Source organism: Thermobia domestica, chromosome 18, assembly GCF_964235325.1.
Source record: "Thermobia domestica chromosome 18, izTheDome1.hap1.1, whole genome shotgun sequence".
Classification (NCBI taxonomy): Eukaryota; Metazoa; Arthropoda; class Insecta; order Zygentoma; family Lepismatidae; genus Thermobia; species Thermobia domestica.
Genome location: NC_137471.1, coordinates 14,706,104 through 14,723,970, shown reverse-complemented (window position 1 = coordinate 14,723,970; position 17,867 = coordinate 14,706,104). Strand labels below are relative to the sequence as shown.

Genomic DNA, 17,867 nt, shown 5'->3' with positions numbered 1-17,867 from the left:
CACACACACACACACTGAGGTTTTTAACAGTCATTCGCACTAAAATAAATCAATAACGATTTGAGAATTGGCAAATGACAACCCTGCATCCATTCTTTAAGATTGGTGTAAAGGGACAAGTTTTGCCAATAGATGTCACTACAGTCTTCGTATCTTTCTCATGTATTTTTTACCTTTCACGAAAATTCACGATTTCTCTTACAAATTTCAACCTAGAGATTTCAAATTTTTAGAGAAGGAACTTCATAACCTATCGAAGGCAACAATCCGTGCCGATTTTTTATTTAGAATTTTCTTCATTGTTCAAACAGTTATATGGTTACAGGTTCGGATATCCCTTTCAACAAACAAGCGATTTCAACAATGAAGAAAATTCTAAATAAAAAATCGGCATGGATTGTTCCCATTAATAGGTTATGAAGTTCCTTTTCTAAACATTTGAAATCTCTAGGGTTGAAATTTGTAAGAGAAATCGTGAATTTTCGTGAAAGGTAAAAAAATACATGAGAAAGATACGAAGACTGTAGTGACATCTATCGGCAAAACTTGTCCCATTAAAGTAACCTTAAATTCAATTACGTTTACAAGCGGGTGCAAATGTTCGGAGTATTGTTAATACGGATTTAAAAATGGTGAGAACAGTGACGCTGATATGAAGTTCGAAACTGAAGATTACTAGATAAGTTTATTATATATTATTGCTATTATTGGCAGTATTATACTTGGTTCTATAATTATCACTTGCATAGCAAATATACGATAATTTTTTTGTAATATACGATAATGTTAATGATGAAAATCGATAATTTTGTTTCCTGAGGTTGGCAACTTTGATTGAAAGGCTTGAGACTTATTTAAGGAATTTGTTGGGCCCAAACAAACTTAACGCATTCACAGTGTTGTCTACAGAGAGAAGCTTTACCACTGCAATAACAATATCCAATACAAAAATAATTTAGAAGTTCACCAGCCCATAATCACAGAAAAGCTGAGTTTATACCTTGATAATTAGGAAATGAAATAAAATGAATTTTTTAGTTTTATGTCCCGTGATTATTCTGCGAGGCTAGAGGATGGTGGTAATGATCAGTGATGAGAATGAATGAAAATTTTGGAATGAAGAATGTAGAAGGAAACGGCAGAACCCAATGAAAACCCACACACCATGTATTTTCACTACAAAGCCCATTTGACACAAAATGGAATCGAATTAGAGACACCACTCATCACAGGTGAAGTACTCTAGCACTGAGTCACTGCGGCCCTTACAAATAATTAGATGAATACCATTTATCAGCAAAAAAAAAAAATGTTTCGTGTTACGTACAGAGCTTACCTCTGCAGCGTGGGATCCCTGGTTTCATCCACATCCAAAAGAGGCTTCAGCTGCCCTTCCCGCGGAAACTGTGAAGACTGGTGGCGCCGCCACTTAAGGAAGTTGGGTACTACGAACTACTAAAAGCAAGAACGAAACAAATCATTGAGAGCGCGTGAGCCTGATAGAATTAGCCAATGATACACTTAGCTACTGCCAATAGCAGACGATGCAGGTAGTTACAACTCTAGCCGGTAGTGTCGCTGAGTCACTTTTGTTGCATTGTGGGAACTATTTGGATTTCTATTAGGAATATAGGAAGTAGTTCATCAAGGTAATCAGTGCAAGTAAGCTTCAGATGGACAATATCGTGTTTATGGGTTTTCTCGGGGTATTTCCGTTTTTCTCCCACATTCTCACTCTACCAATTCTTCCATCATTATTTACTTGCTTTAATCATCCGTCTCCCTTAGTCTATTGGGCATAATCGTGGAAATATTTCATTTTCCACGAGCCATCACTGATATGATAGTGTTATGTTTTCAAATAGTTTTGTCTTTCGAAAACGAAGCGGAATCTTTCCCATGTTTAAGAACAATTTGATGTCGGCAATCATACGGCTAACGTGCGGACGTCTATTGCTATTTGAAAACATAACACTTTCTACCAGGTTGTGCAACACTGACAACCCAATAACCTCAAATGTTGACTAGTTTCATTCTCTATATTAGTGTAAATGCATTTACACACGCATTACTCCACTTGATTGTATTATTCCTGTAATATTGAACATTTCCATTCACTTTCCCATAGTGAGTCATTGGAGGGACTCGACATTTGAACACCCTGTATCTCGGAAACGAAGTGGCATCGGACCCATGTTTATAGGAATATTTTTTTTTTTTTTTTTTTTTTTTACTTATTTGGATGACCGCAATCACCTCGTCACTTTTGGATATGCATTTATGTTACACCTTATATATGAGCGGGTCTTGGAAACACAATGATAAGCGCCACTTCCGGTGAAATTCAGCTATTAAGTGAAGTAGGTTGTGATGGAACCACAGAACAGTATGTAGGTAGTTTAAATTTGAACATGTACAGTCATGTCCAAAATGATTGTCGCATATCTATAACTGTTTTCTTATAAGAATATAATTTGATAATGATTTCGAAGGATACGTTTAATACTGATACTATGTGTATAATCGGGAAATGTATATTTGTAGTAAATTTCATAGCGAAAGAATTATAAATATGAAAATTAGAATGAGTAAAACAAAATGTTGCTAAAATGGACAAGAAAGTTTTATTTTCGTTTTATTGTTCTTATTTACTGCTCTTTTGACATGAAATTTGCCACACATACATGTCTTTGCCGATTATACATATACCAACATTATAAGAAATACCGGGCGAATTCGTTATCAAATTATATTCCTACAACAACATATTAGCAGACATGCGACAATCATTTTGGACATGAGTGTACCTGCAGATGATAGGGAAAGCTTCTTTGGTATGTGTCATTGTATTGCATTGGATGGAAATGTTGAACTTTGTTTTCCAGTTTACTCGAAAATTAGAACGTGTTACATACCATTATGTTCCTCCGAGCCGCTAATATATATATTTGAAACTCAACCAAGTTCGCACTAAAAGCGGCAGCTCTAGTAGGTCAAAGATACTGCTAAGGCAGGGCGCAAAATTTCAGTCAGACGCACTCGCTAATCCAAAAATGATGGTCACCAGTATCTCTCACGTACAAATTATGAGAGGTAACCCCCTCCCCGCCCGGCCTTTGGTTTGACGAAGTAAGAGATTATGTCAGGGCATAAAATTTTAAAACCAGAGAATTAGATTCAGGATGATCAATTTTGAATTGGACAGTTCACAACTCAGTCACAATTATTTTCGTGCGAAACAGAAACTACACAGCCCTGTGAGTTTACGCAGAAACCATTTCTACTAAATATTAGTCGCTAATTGCGACCGGAAATTTTGCGCCCTGTGCTAAGGAATTAGTCAATCTTCTTTTGCCAAAACTAACGGACAATAATGCCTATAAAGGCTAGCACATGTGTTTTGTTAGTGCAATATTCCGATTTAGATCCTCAATGAGCCATATGTGAATTAGATCTCATATTAAACTGTAAGTCTCCTCTTAAAACCTCTTCTACTGAGAACAGCAGGAAACTCTAACTATTACAAATGCTGTTCGAACAGGTATTTATTCTTTAAACTAATCTCTAAATGGCCTAATATATTTTAAAAAGAAATACTTGTAGCTATTTATGTTGTTTATTTATTTTCAGGTTTTCATATTTCTCTTCATCGGTGGTATCTTTTGTACCGTGGTGACAACCAAGAACGACGCAGGCAAGTTGGTTGTTTTGCTATCAGACAACAAAGGACCATTTTGGACGGCAACAGTGAGTGGGATTGGATTAGAAGAAATCAGAGATCTTCTTTCGGGCAAAACCCAACGAAAAGCACCCGATTCACCAGTAGAAGCTGGTCTAATTACGCCTACCGGAATCCGAGGAAGAATACAATTCGAGAAATTCGAACCGCATGAAGCACTTAATGCAGCTAAAATGCAAGGAATTAGCACGCTTAGCTTCGATAGTAAACCATCTCAGCCTTCTCAGGAATTAGCAGTAGTTAATCCCCAATCTCTTGATCGAAGGTACGACTTTGGACCCAGACGTCAAAGAGCTCAGTCAGCAGTAGTGGAACAATATGATATGTTGTCCAATGACAACAGATATAGTTCGAAAGGATTCCGAGTGACTGAAACTGATCCGCCATCACAAGAAGCTATAGCTGCTTCAGCTGCAAGGTATGGGAAATTGAATACTTCACCATCATCACCTTCTTCTTCTTCATCATCATCTTCTTCATCACCTCGTCCCACTCCTTATTCTTCATCACCATCATCTTCATCACCTCGTCCTACTCCTTATTCTTCATCTCCTGTTTCTTCTCCAAAATCCCAATCCCCTTCTCCTACTAAAGAGTTACTAGTCAAAGATAAATTTAGCTCTTCAGAAGAGAATAACAATAAACGTAAGAACCAATTGTCCACTAAATTAAACGTTGTAGAAGAAATTGAGGGCTTACGGCCACCACCAGCTCCCCCATCAAGGCTCGGAGAGTTTGGACAAAAGGAAACTGCTGTTAAACAGGAATATGCATCTGACTTAGCAACCGAAATCAAGAAGAACATACCAGAAGAGCTTCCCAAGAATGCGTTGCCTCTAGTTGCTGAAGACCCTGACTCATCTGATTATGAAGTTGTAGAAAATTTACCCGAAGACAAAGTTGCAAAAGAATTATCTAGGTTAAGAAGAATTCATCAAAAGTTACCCGTAAAAGTAAAAGAAGATTCCCTTCCTAGACAAGAAATAGACGTAGATGTTCCTTCTCGAGTATCACCTAAGAAGTTTGTGGCAACTGACACTTTTGATGACTATGACGGGTATGAAGCAGCTGAAAGTAATATTCAATACTCACCACCAAGTGCACTCGGTGATTATGACTACCCAAGCAACCAAGAAGTTCAATATGAATCACATGATGATTGGAAACCGATAAACAACAGACAACAGTACCAAGACGTGGATACCTCCAACAACCAACAACATAGAGTCGTACGTCATCGTGTCCATAGAATCATTAAGAGAATCCCTGTTATCAAACATATTCACCCATCTCCTATAATTAAGTACTATCCTGTAGCAGTCTCAAAACATAAGAAACTCTTGTATACAGGAAAGCTAGGTTCAGGAGTTAAAAAATTGCCTTATACAGTTCCTGTCAAAATAGTTAAACCTCTGTTAGTTCATATTCCTAAGCCATATTCCATTCATATTAGAAAGCCATAAATTGTAGGTTTATAGAATCATTATTCATTAATTTATTTTCATATATTACGTTAAAGGTGCAGACAAAATTAAAGTTTCACATTGTTAAAAATTATTTTAAGTAATCAAAATTGTTTTCTTTTTTCTATAGTCATGCATAGTTTTAAATAATATTTATATCTGCGATTTTGTACGATGCTACATTAAAATTTCCAATTCATTCCAAACTTGGGCTCCCATGTTTCTAGATTAAAGAGAAATGGGACATTTTTTTAAATTAAAATTTACGGTATATACATAGCTATCCACTTACTTCTTACTGAAATATAAGAATTAATATAACTGGCTCAACATGCACCATTATCAGTTGAATACTTATAAGTAAAGGAGGCATTTTTAAAAAAATCGTACGAATCAAGGATCTTATAAAATAGAGGATCTGCCCTTGCAACAAAATCTTGAAGCCATAAGTCACAGTTTTGCCACCCCTACTCTGCCCACTCTGCCCAATAGGATCGCAATGTTTTGAGCCAACAATCATGGCGGAATCGAAAGTAGCCAATCAGACGATGGCGGAAACGAGAGTAGCCAATCAGACGTGCCGATGCTCGGTTGTTTTTTTGGCTTCATCGATTTAATAGGATGACGATACATATGGGCAGATCCTCTATTTATAACATCCTTGGTACGAATGATATATTTACTTGTATTTTTTACGGAAACCAGGATATATTGAAGTTCATAGCAATTCTTAGGGGAACATGATGTAAATTCAGAACTAAACTGTTTACAAAGCATAGTGCTGAACTAAAATTTGTATTTGGTGAATTACATACCTATTATAACTCGTAATTAAGCTATGTTGTATTTTATACTTGTTATAAGTATTCGATGTAAATTTTACCATACATTACTTGTTATTGTATTAAATTTTGATGCACATGTCATACTGATACGATGTCCAATGTATGCTCTGATTATCTCATACTTGACATAATGTTGAGCTCAAGGTTTGCTATTTTCATACTTTGTATACTATTGATCTTAAACTTTGCTGCAATTTCATATTTGTTATGATGATCAACGCATCTTCTGATTATCTCATACTTGATATAATGTTGAGTACAAGGTTGCTATTTTTAAACTATGACGAACTCAAATGGTGTTGAACTCAAACTTTGCGACATACTTTCATACTTGTTGTAGTGTTGTTCTACAAATTTTAATACAACTCAGATAACAGTTAAACAATCAAATTTCTACTTTATAAATTACATTCATGGCAATGTCAAACTTCCTTTTTGACTGTACTAGTCATATTTCGCAACTGTGTACATATTCTTGAATAAAACTGTGTGATAATAGTAACATTTTTTTAAAAAAAGTCTTTGATTTAAAATATTTATTTATGTGTATTAGTGTATGTGATAATGTCGTATAGTTGTACTCGAAATTATTATTTGATAGAATGAAATAAAATCCTAAAATAAGCAATGAGTTTCTTTTCATCGCCACTTCCTGTATTAATATACAACCTCTGACAATAAAGTTCGGTGAATGATTCTGTAAACAGAAAATACATACACTATGAATGAAACTTACCGTACCGTCCTTCGAAGTAGTTACCTCCCGCAGCTATGCAATGCTGAGCACGGTTGTGCACGTCCTGGAAACTTTTTGAGAAGTCTTCTTTCGAGATGGTGCTCAGGAGCCCCGTCACGTTTCGTTGGATGTCTGGAATATCGTCGAATCTCTTTCCTTTCAACGCGAGTTTGAGGCGTGGGAACAGGAAGAAGTCTGGATGATTCAGATCTGGCGAGTATGGTGGATGGTCAATTTGTACTACTCCCTTTTGGGCTAGGAATTGTCTGAAGATATTGGCTATGTGAGGGTGAGCATTGACGGGAAGCAAAAGGCATGAACCTTGTTCTGAGTACTGGGGTCGTACTCTTTGTACACGCTTCAAGAAACGTCTCAAAATTTCAACGTACGTAGCAGCATTCAATGTTGTTCCCTCAGGTAGAAATTTCCTTGGATTATACCATTATTGTCAAAAAAAAAGTGATTAGCATCGTTTTGATGTGCGATTTTTCTGCTTTGACATTTTTCTGACGAGGTGATGCAAGAGAACGCCATTCCATGCTTTGGCGTTTTGTTTCCGGATCGTACCTCACACACCAGGATTCATCCTCAGCAACAATACAGTTCAAGAAATTTGAATTTTCATCAGCCACAGCAATGAAATCCTGTGAGGCAAGAATACGTGTGTGCTTCTGGTCATCAGTCAATTAATGAGGGGCGAATCCACAACACGTTTTCCTTTTCTCTAAGTCGTTGGTGAGGACAAGTCTCGTAGATTCACGACTAATGTTCAATTTCTCTGCAATCATTCGCACGGTTAATCGGCAATCGTTCGTAATTGATGTCCTCACCTTTTCAAAATTTTTGTCTGTGTGAGAACTTGATGGTCTTTCGTACGGGGGTCATCAAAAACACTATCCTCCCCCCCCCTTCTCGAAAACGGCCGAACCACTCGTAAACACACTTCAAGGACACTGCTTGATCTTCATAAACCTGTACCAGCATATCACGGGTTTCTTTCGGTGTCTTGCCAAGCTTAAAACAAACCTTCAAATTGAACCTTTGTTCGTTCATTTTACTGTTATCAGTTTGGAAGCGGATACACTATCACTTACTTGGTATAATACGTCTCACACAGACCAAGGTTGGCTCACAACTGAGCAACGGTGGGTCCACAATGGCAGCACCTGTCGATACTCGTGAGCAGTTCCGTTGCACTAGTGTTGCCAGGTCGAGCACAGCTACTTCATTCGCCGAATTTTATTGTCAGAGGTTGTATCATTCAAATAATAGAACAATCTATCACATTATTCTGTTGATAATAACTTTCAGAGGCAGATGTTTACTTCTAATAAGATAATTAGCAGAGATGGTGATACATGAGTGATAAACATGGAGAATAAATCTTGTTTCAATAGATTATAAAAAGGTAATTTAAGTTTTAGGCATATTCAGAGCTCCAGTAATTTCCATAGTCTATCCCTTACCATAAAAGCTTTCAGAGAAAAGGTTGTTAGTAGTTTTAAGAATTAGCGTCAGCTACTGTATGTTTTAAAACTTTTACAATGTCAACTATATTAAGGATTTTCATATGTTTCTCCAATGGGATTCGAATTCCCCTCACATCTAAAAATAATACTAGTACATAATAGTAGAAAATGGTACTTCTCATGAAAACAGTTCCAACGATTTTTCACTTAGTATGGACTATTCATTCCTCATGGAAAAATTCTGAGAGTTGGTTACAGATAAGGATGAGAGTTTTTTGGGGGAGTGGGAGGTAAATGGGGACTTTCTTGAGAAGGCTAAAGTGGTTTTGTTGATATTTTATAAATAAATAATTTTTTAGCAATCTTGCAAATATAGCAATTTCATTCCTCTTTCCTCAAAAATATGGAAGTGGGTATTTACTATAGAGAATAAATTACCTTTTTGGACGATATTCTCGAAAATAGACTGTCGTATTTTCTATTTCTTTTAATTTTATTTATTTATTTCCTGAGTAAATATTTCATGAACAAATATACAAATCCATATGACTAATTTTCCTTACAAACCTCCAGAAAGAGTATTTTACTGTTGAGCTTTGTTTGGTTCCTATGATTTTTCAAAAATTGTTCTAAAATTATGTGTAGTAGATCGTAATAAAAATTTCATTACCAAACAAACTGGCTTATTATTTCCTCTTGTTATTTTCCAATAAGATTTCTAGAGAGATCAAGTCTCGTATAGCCTCGCTGTTGAAAAAGAAACTATACTTGGACCAACTGGTATAGTACGCTGAACAAAAACGTGTTTTCCTGGAATATATCGTTACAAGTGACAAGTGCGGGAAGAAGAAGTGAGCAGAGTGTGGCGTACCGCTGTATACGTGAAGCAGAGAGCATCCATGGAATGGACACTTACCGATTTCTCACTAAAAAAGAAATTAATGATGACTTGATCTGCGAATAAAGGGCTAGTATCTATCTTCATTGATATGAGCGTATCCTAAACAACGGTAGTTTTTTTTAACACATAGTGCTACTCTGAATGCTGCACCATATAAAACACCATCGACAAAGTTGTATCGTGCACTTCGTGATAAAAGTAACGCTGTAAATGTCAAATTTCCTTCATGACAATGCATGTTCCCATGTTCCTGCGTCTGTTCGTAAGAAACTCTAAAAGTTGAAATGGGATTGGTCCGGGCAGTCACCGTACAGCTCTGATATAGTATCTTCATAGACTATCGTCTTTCTCACCCAATGAGGAAATTCTTGACCAGGCCAATGTTTCAATACCAAGTCGAATCGTATCTGTGCAGAAGGTGACTCTACTCCCATGAGACGGACTTCTGCGAACAGGGAATTTTGATACTTGATCCACAATGGAAGAAATGTGGTAAGAGACTTGATGGCTATATTGCCAACCAACTTTAATATGAGCCTTTCCTTTATATACATATATTCCTAATGTGTATCTATATAGCTATATTACATACACTTCTTTCGACATAATTATGCGTTACTAATTGATTAACTCTCGTATATATTAAAGCTATCAATACAGAATCATAAAAATTCTAATCATGATTAAAATCAAAGGGCAAGTACTTCAAACCTACAAGTGTGAGAAACCATTAAAATACGTGTATGAAGGAGGTCTTACGTAACAAGATAATAGAAACTGCTTATCACAATATTATATCTTTCTTTTAAGGAGGTTCGAGAACCGGCCAAACTCCTTTATTCTTTCTGTAAAAGTTGTTTCAAGGAGATACTGTACTTTGTTATCAACTCATAAGAAACACAATTGGTATAGATTTACTATAAGAGTACGGGTCAACATGCGTTAATGCGACGCACGTTATTTACAAAGAAAGCACGATGGTCTTTTCCCTTAAGATAAGGTGTGACACAAATAGCTGATAATCTTACGGATTCACAGATAGTATCTACCGTAATTTAGACAAGCAATACAGTAAGGTGATAAGTTTTTAACTCTCGACAATCCAGGATCTGTTTGGCAAGGTTTTGGGTTTTCGTAGTACCTTGTTAACCGTGAGTTTTTAGAAGTTTCTATTATATTTTTTAACTGAAATGTCAAGTAACTCTTTTTGATATTGTTGTGGTATGGTTTCAAGAATATTATAGTTTCTGCTTTCTGTCAGTATGCTTCCTTGTTCGACAGGTCCGAAATCAGCCACAGAGGTTTGGGGGGAGCCACGAATATGTTAGAGGAGGCAAGTCATTAAAAATTCTCTTACAAATATCTTAATTGCGATTTTTGTACTAAGGTCTAGAGGGGGCCAGGTTCCCCTAGCTCCCCTTTGTTTGCGGGCGTGATGTTCGATCCTCACTGAAAATATAATGGAATCATGGAGGCAAGGTAACTTAATAATTGACGATCGAGACCCTTAATCTATTGGGAATTAGAATCCATGTATACGGCATAGTCGGAATTTTGACTGTTCTTGATGTTTGTGTACCAGTGTACAGTCATGTCCAAAATGATTGTCGCATATCTATAAATATGCTGTTGTAAGAATATAATTTGATAACTTTCATTTTTGTCAAACAACTTTATTTGAGGCTCTTTAGTTTTAATTCTAACAATAAAATTTAGCCAAAAATATCATATTTAAATTTTTGCTTCTTCTCACCATATTGAAAACCGGCTGTGATATAATTTATTCCATTGAAAATTTGCATTTCTTCAACATGTCTACAGGCTTTAATTTTCTTTCATTTTTTTAGTAGGAAATGGGATTTTATTCTGACTGTACGTTTTTACTCCCCAAATCGGGAATGTAGTTTTATTTCTAGTTATTAAATTTCTGAAAATCAAGGTGCCGGTACGCTGGGCCTCAGGTTTATAATGGTATGATCATGATTTCTTGTAATGTTAGTATGTGTATAATCGGCAAAGACATGTATGATATGTTAAATTTCATGTCAAAAGAGGATTATAAATAAGAACAATAAAACGAAAATAAAACTTTTTTTGTCCATTTAGCAACATTTTGTCTTACTCATTCTAATTTTCGTATTTTATAATTCTTTTCCTGTGAAATTTACCACAAATATACATTTCCCGATTATACACACAGTAACAGTATTAGAAGTACCCTGCAAAATTACTATCAAATTAAATTTCTACAACAAGACTGTTATAGATATGCGACAATCATTTTGAACATGAGTGTACCTATCGAATCCGATCATCCTGGGCAATGTGAAAACGAAAATGAAATCTTTCAGGTTAACGTCCCACGATTATGCTCTTTATGCCAAGAGGAACGAATGAATAAGGAAAATAAATGACGGTGGAACAATTGGTGGAATGAGAAAGTGGGAGGACATGGGAGTACCCCGAGAAAACATCATGGACACGGTGTTGTCCACCACAAACTTACTTGGCTGGAGATCGAACCGGGGACACTACACACGAGAGGCAGGAGCTCTACCACTGAGCCACCGTGACCTCCAATGTAAAAAAGAGAAAGTATGAGTGAGCAAGTTAAAACAAAAAAAAAGAGATAAGTGGTAGAGGGGTTGGGTTACCTTTGCTGTAAGGGGTTTCTGATTTGATGCCAGATAATTTGAATTTATGGTGGTTGATCTCGTGTCTGTGGATTTCCTCAAAGTTCTCCTGCTTACAGGACTTAAAAGTAAGATGCAAAACTATAAATGCATCAATATATTTGTAGCAAAAATAATTGAATAAAATACGTTTAAAGTAGAAGTTTACGGTTAGTTTATCTTTGATTGAAAGAATCCCCGTGTCGCGTGTGGACTTGATGCAAATAAGATGCGTGTGTTTGAATACCGAGTACCTTTGATGAGGCCTACGTTATTTCAGTGCCCTCATTTCAGGTTTTGTTTGGGGGGGGGTCGTAACGATTTATGTATTATACGCATAACTCAGTAAGTGATTGTTCCCTTAGCAATTAATAACAACAAAAATAAAGTTGAAATAAACATTGGACCAATGGCTGTGGAACATTTTGCCACCATTTATCCAACTTTTTTGACCTCGGATACCCAATTATAATTTTACTTCTTTCACAGGGATTACATCCAGAGTTCTGTAGCAGCAATGTATTTGGGGTCCTCCAATAACTGAGTTGGAACTGGTGAACGATGGTATTTTGTTGGGCTCCCCCATCAGTCTTACTTTAAAGATATAACAATACATGTAATGACTTGAGAAACTCTTATATATACAGTATGTATACATTTGTGTATCCAAGATCTATATTTGAAATTAGCTTTATAAACTTGTATACAGGGTGTTTCAAAACAACACCGACAACGTTTGGAAGGTGATTTCTGATACCAAGCTAAGAAAAAAAGTATAGACCAACCTGGGTGCACAAATGCTTCCTTTAAGAGTTATAGGCTGCCGAAAACTTGAAAACAAATTAACTTTAAAGGTCAATAGCTCCAATATTATGGGACCCACCGTAGTCGGGTCAAGACTTCACTGAGAAATTAGTATGTGCTCTATCCAAATATCCATGTTTCAGAATCCTAAGGTACTTCCGCAACAATTTTTATAGAGGTAGTTAATGAGTACCTCAAATTATATGCTAGTAGCCAAACTACCTTAGGATTCTGAAACATGGATATTTGTATAGGGCACGTACTAATTCCTCAGTAAAGTCTTGACCCGCCTACGATGGGTCCCATAGTATTGGAGCTATTGATCTTTAAAGTTCATTTTTTTTTTCAAGTTTTCGGCAGCCTATAACAACTAAATGAAGCATTTGTGCGCCCAGGTTGGTCTATACTTTTTGTCTTATCTTGGTATCAGGAATCACCTCCCAAACGTTGTCGGTGTTGTTTTGAAACACCCTGTATAATCTGGTGCAAGTTCTATACCGTGGATGGATTTCTTATTGTTAACTATTCTCGTCAGTCTCCCCTTTCCATTGACGATCTATGGTGTACATGATACGTTCTCCTCCAAAATGTCAGTTTGTCCGTCTTATTTTCCTAATTCCCAGCATATATAAACTATCAGGAAGTTTCCATGTTTTCTTTCGTAAATAACACAAGAATGCACTCTGAACATGTGGAGATTTTTTAGCTAAACGTCTTTAAAACCAGATAAACGATAAATCACCAGACATTCAGAAAGACCTGGGTCAAATTTTAACACAAAACTAAGTCAGTAAACAAGAAGGAGAATGCGTTAGGCTCTTATATCTTCACTGGGAGCACATTGATACTTCTTAAACATCAATCTCTGACTCATGAAAATAAATCGGAGCGATGAGGTATGTTCAAGTCGCAAATAGGGATGCGCACGAGTCGAGTCGAGACAGAATTTTCTTGAGAAAATTCGAGTTTAGACACAGTTCTTCCAATAGAAAATTATACGTTTTTCGAGTCGAGACATCACTTTTATAGCACATTTTCGAGACGAGACAGCCTCAAATCTTGTCTCGTGCGCATCCCTAGTCGCAAACTAGAAAATGGTTGAGGTAAAGATCTTAGATTCGATGTTTATTGGGCTCAAATTAAAAAAAAAAGGCATGAAAAACTCAGGAATTTCCTCAACATTAGTCTCCAAGACAAACTGCAGTTTCCTCCATTTCTAAAGCGCATTTTTCTTCTAGTTCATATTACAATTATCAAACTCTATTCAGCAATTATTTCTACAACACCGCTCTACTGGATTAGTGTCTCCATGTTATTGTGTTAGGGCAAATAGACAAGAACGCCTTTTGACGGAATATTCATAGAGACATAGATATACTGAAATCGTTTTGGGTTTGTCCTTTTCTTTATGTTGTATGTTAGTTATATATTGTTGATATATGAGATTGTTTCTAATTCTTAAGTTCTAATTTGGGAGTGTATTGCGAGAGGCACAATAATTACATCTCATAAATCTAACGTAAAAGAGTTTTAATGGAATTTAATTCTGAATGTGAGTTTAAGTGTCTGTGAATGAATTGTCTTATGCACTTGGAAAGCCTAGCACAAACAGATTTCTCTGACACATAGAGCTCACAGATGACGAGAAGAACCCTAAAACAGGGGTAGCGGGGAAAGGTCAACGACATGGTCAAGTCTATTTTCGGTTTTTGAGATGTGGTCTATACTTAGATGTCGTTTGCTATTCCGGGTAAAGTTATATGTGTGCTATTCCGTGGTGTCATTTGAAAGCCCCGTGCGAAAAGTGGGCGAACCCATACCTACGTCACACTACTTCTGCTAGGGTTATTCTCGTCATCTGTGAGTTGTACCTGTTAAGTTCTGATAAGGATGAATCTTCCAATTCCATGTTTTGATTACTGCTCAGCTCCGACCCTGATATAGTTCTTCTTACCTCGGAGGCAGAGTGCTGATGACTAGCAGTCCTTTACTAGTCGTATAGTGGTTATGACGAACACCCTCTGTTTCGGCGGTGTTAAATTTGAAGTGAGTACAGAACTTTTTCGTTATGTCCATGATGACGGTGAACAGAGAACTTATGTCTGAGTACCGTTGTGCCGAATTAATTCCATGAACTTCTTAAATTGCATGAACTCCCAGATAAATTGCACTACATCTTTCTTGAAATTACCTAATATCTTATATCAGGATCTTTGCTGAGATTCATAGTCTAAAAGCTCGTGGACGTGAATTCAAGCCATGTGCAGCAATAAAAATATTCCGAGTCCGGGTTCCAGAAGTTCCAGAACAAATTTCGGAATTTAGAAAGAAAGAAGTACGTATGTTCCAGCTTTTCACAATGAGTTCAATCATGTAAGCAAAGCTGTTATAAGCTCATAAAACAAATTCACAGACATGATTGTATAACATTGTGATCTAATTCTTCAGATACAAATGTTTACAAGTGAGCTTATTTCCGTAATTTCTTATTTTATAAACTAAAAATGAGGATCAAATTTAACTTGAAAAGAAAATCTAAGATTGGTACTACCACAATATTATCTGTTAGTTTTCTACGGTGTCTGTTAGTTATCGGGTGTCGGTTAATTTTCTGTGGTGTCTGTTAGTTATCTATTGTATCTGTTAGTTTTCTAAGGTGTGTATTTGTTATCTATGGTGTCTGTTAGTTTTCTAAGGTGTGTATTTGTTATCTATGGTGTCTGTTAGTTATCGGGTGTCGGTTAATTTTCTGTGGTGTCGGTTAATTTTCTGTGGTGTCTGTTAGTTATCTATTGTATCTGTTAGTTTTCTAAGGTGTGTATTTGTTATTTATGGTGTCTGTTAGTTATCGGGTGTCGGTTAATTTTCTGTGGTGTCTGTTAGTTATCTATTGTATCTGTTAGTTTTCTAAGGTGTGTATTTGTTATTTATGGTGTCTGTTAGTTATCGGGTGTCGGTTAATTTTCTGTGGTGTGCGTTAGTTATCTATTGTATCTGTTAGTTTTCTAAGGTGTGTATTTGTTATCTATGGTGTCTGTTAGTTATCTACAGCATCTGTTTGTTTTCTATAGTTTTATACTGAGCAATAAAGCTACAGAATGCAATGTTTTTTCTCTGTTTCAGTCTTTGGCAAAATGGAAGATGAATATATAGTATATCCTGACAATCCACGAAGCGAAGATGAGATTCCTCTGGTTTCATTTGTCGATTACATCTTGGACAACATGCATAAACATCTACCTCGAAGCAAAGACAAAATATGGGTTGTAAGTACTACGAGTATAAACAAAACACTTCCATCATGTAAACAAAATATTTGTTGATAAAAGGCTGTAAATAGCTACGGCTAGAATACACTCTAATCGGAGGATGTCGGGAGTGGAATCCACAGCAAGCATTGACTCGCGTTTCTCAAACTGAGAACTATATGGTAGATAAATTATAACAAAGTCAATTAGGTTAAACATGGATATTAAGGTGCTCAATTCGTGAAATTGAAAATGAAATGAAATCTTTAAGTTTTATGTCCCACGGTTATGTCATTTACGTGTAGGGTAATGGAGACGGTTATTTATTTATTTAACAATCACCAGATACAGCTCAGAGGCTATTTTATACTGGATATCTAACAACAATAACAATAGAAAGGATTTGAGAAGACATCGGCCAGGGCCTGTTGGTAGGTACCATTCCAGTATTTGCCTGGTAGGACTGAGGAAAACCCTGGAAAAGCCCAGTCAGGATGGTCAGCGGCGGGAATCGAACCCACGATCTCCCGAATGCGAAGCCAACGCTCTACCACTTCAGCTGAGAAATGAATGAAATATGTGGGAGGAAACGGGAGAACCTCGAGGAAATCTACGCACACGGTGTTTGTCCACCACAAAGTTTACTTGGCGGGGGCTGGGATCGAACCCGGGACCCCAAGCACCAGAGGTGAACGCTCTACCACTCAGCCACAGCGGCCCTAATATCAGATTGAATTCAACATGATAAAGAAACACAACTCTTAAACAAAATATAAAATTGTAAGCCGTGTTATTCGAATCTGGAATAAGAGAGTGTTGTGGCAGAAATCAATTACTTCCATCCTGAGGAAGCTCTCATAACAAGCAGAATTTAACTATAAATACAAGCGAAACATTTTCAGACTTCAGTTTACTAACTCTAAAATACTATACTCTTCTTCCTGATATCCTGAATTGAATTACTTTTATCGTTCTTACTTAAATAAGAATATTTAAAGTCCGTTTTAGTCCGTCGTTGACGAGAGTAACTAAAATCCTTTATTTTTTCGCTTTCAACTCTTATAGTAATATTGGCTGTATTTTAGTAGCATTATTCATTTAACAAAACATAAAAAGTACAGAGCACAATCTAAAAACACTCTCAATACAACCCAAGTATCACAGATGTTGGGCCAACAATTGTCCAACGAATTCAGCGTTGCCCAATGTTAGATCAAGAATTTGTGCTACTTAGGGAAGCAATACCTATATTACTTAATAATGCCTAGACGGACTGGTGCGTAGGTGAAAATTATAAATAAGATAAACACTGTGGAGTGGCAAGATAATAGCGAGCTACACTTCGTTTCAATTCATCTTTTTCTAAAAAGAAATGTTGATTGAAAAAAGATTCAATTACTCCTAAGAACATTATTTTTAGAAATTGGCAATTATGAATATAGAATTGTCTAAAATCTTAAGTTAAAGGTAAATAATGTTTTTACTAACTGTAGTGTATGAAAACAGCTATATTTAGCTGGCAATATTGGTCGTTGGTAGAAAATTTGTCTCAGGAAATCTACCAACATTGGTTCCGCTCTGTATTTTCAAGTTCTTGTCAGTTTCTTACCTATATACATGTTTATCTATGATTACATTTACCCTATAATATCCAGCAAAATATGGTTTGAATCAGTTAAATTGATTGAACATTGTTACACAATCAAGAAATCTATAATTATGAAAATTGCTTCGTTACCAAGGATGTTATAAAATAGAGGATATGCACATACGTATCTTCGATATTAACTCAATGAAGCCAGAAAACAACCGAACATCGTCTGAGCCGGCACTTCTGATTGGCTACTCTCGTTTCCGCCATGATTGTTGGCTCGAAACATTGCGATCTTAGTGGCACGGAGTGGGCAGAGTAGGTGTGGCGAAGCTGTGACGTATGGCTTCCCGATTTGTTGTATGGGCAGAGCCTCTATTTTATAACATCCTTGTTCGT

General features: G+C 36.4%; 2 protein-coding genes across 2 annotated transcripts in view; both read left to right on the top strand.

The window, feature by feature from the left end:
• Nucleotides 1–3,760, top strand: part of LOC145675664 (tubulin polymerization-promoting protein homolog) — a 68,161-nt gene extending 64,401 nt beyond the window's left edge. The window contains exon 5 of the mRNA XM_081746235.1: nt 3,631–3,760. The gene's annotated coding sequence lies outside the window, so the exon portion shown is untranslated. The remainder of the gene's footprint in view (nt 1–3,630) is intronic.
• A 6,435-nt stretch (nt 3,761–10,195) lies between these two features.
• Nucleotides 10,196–17,867, top strand: part of LOC145675662 (uncharacterized) — a 61,067-nt gene continuing 53,395 nt past the window's right edge. The window contains exons 1-2 of the mRNA XM_081746231.1: nt 10,196–10,304; nt 15,753–15,895. Coding sequence (XP_081602357.1) covers nt 15,764–15,895 — 132 coding nt within the window. The 5' untranslated portion in view covers nt 10,196–10,304; nt 15,753–15,763. The remainder of the gene's footprint in view (nt 10,305–15,752; nt 15,896–17,867) is intronic.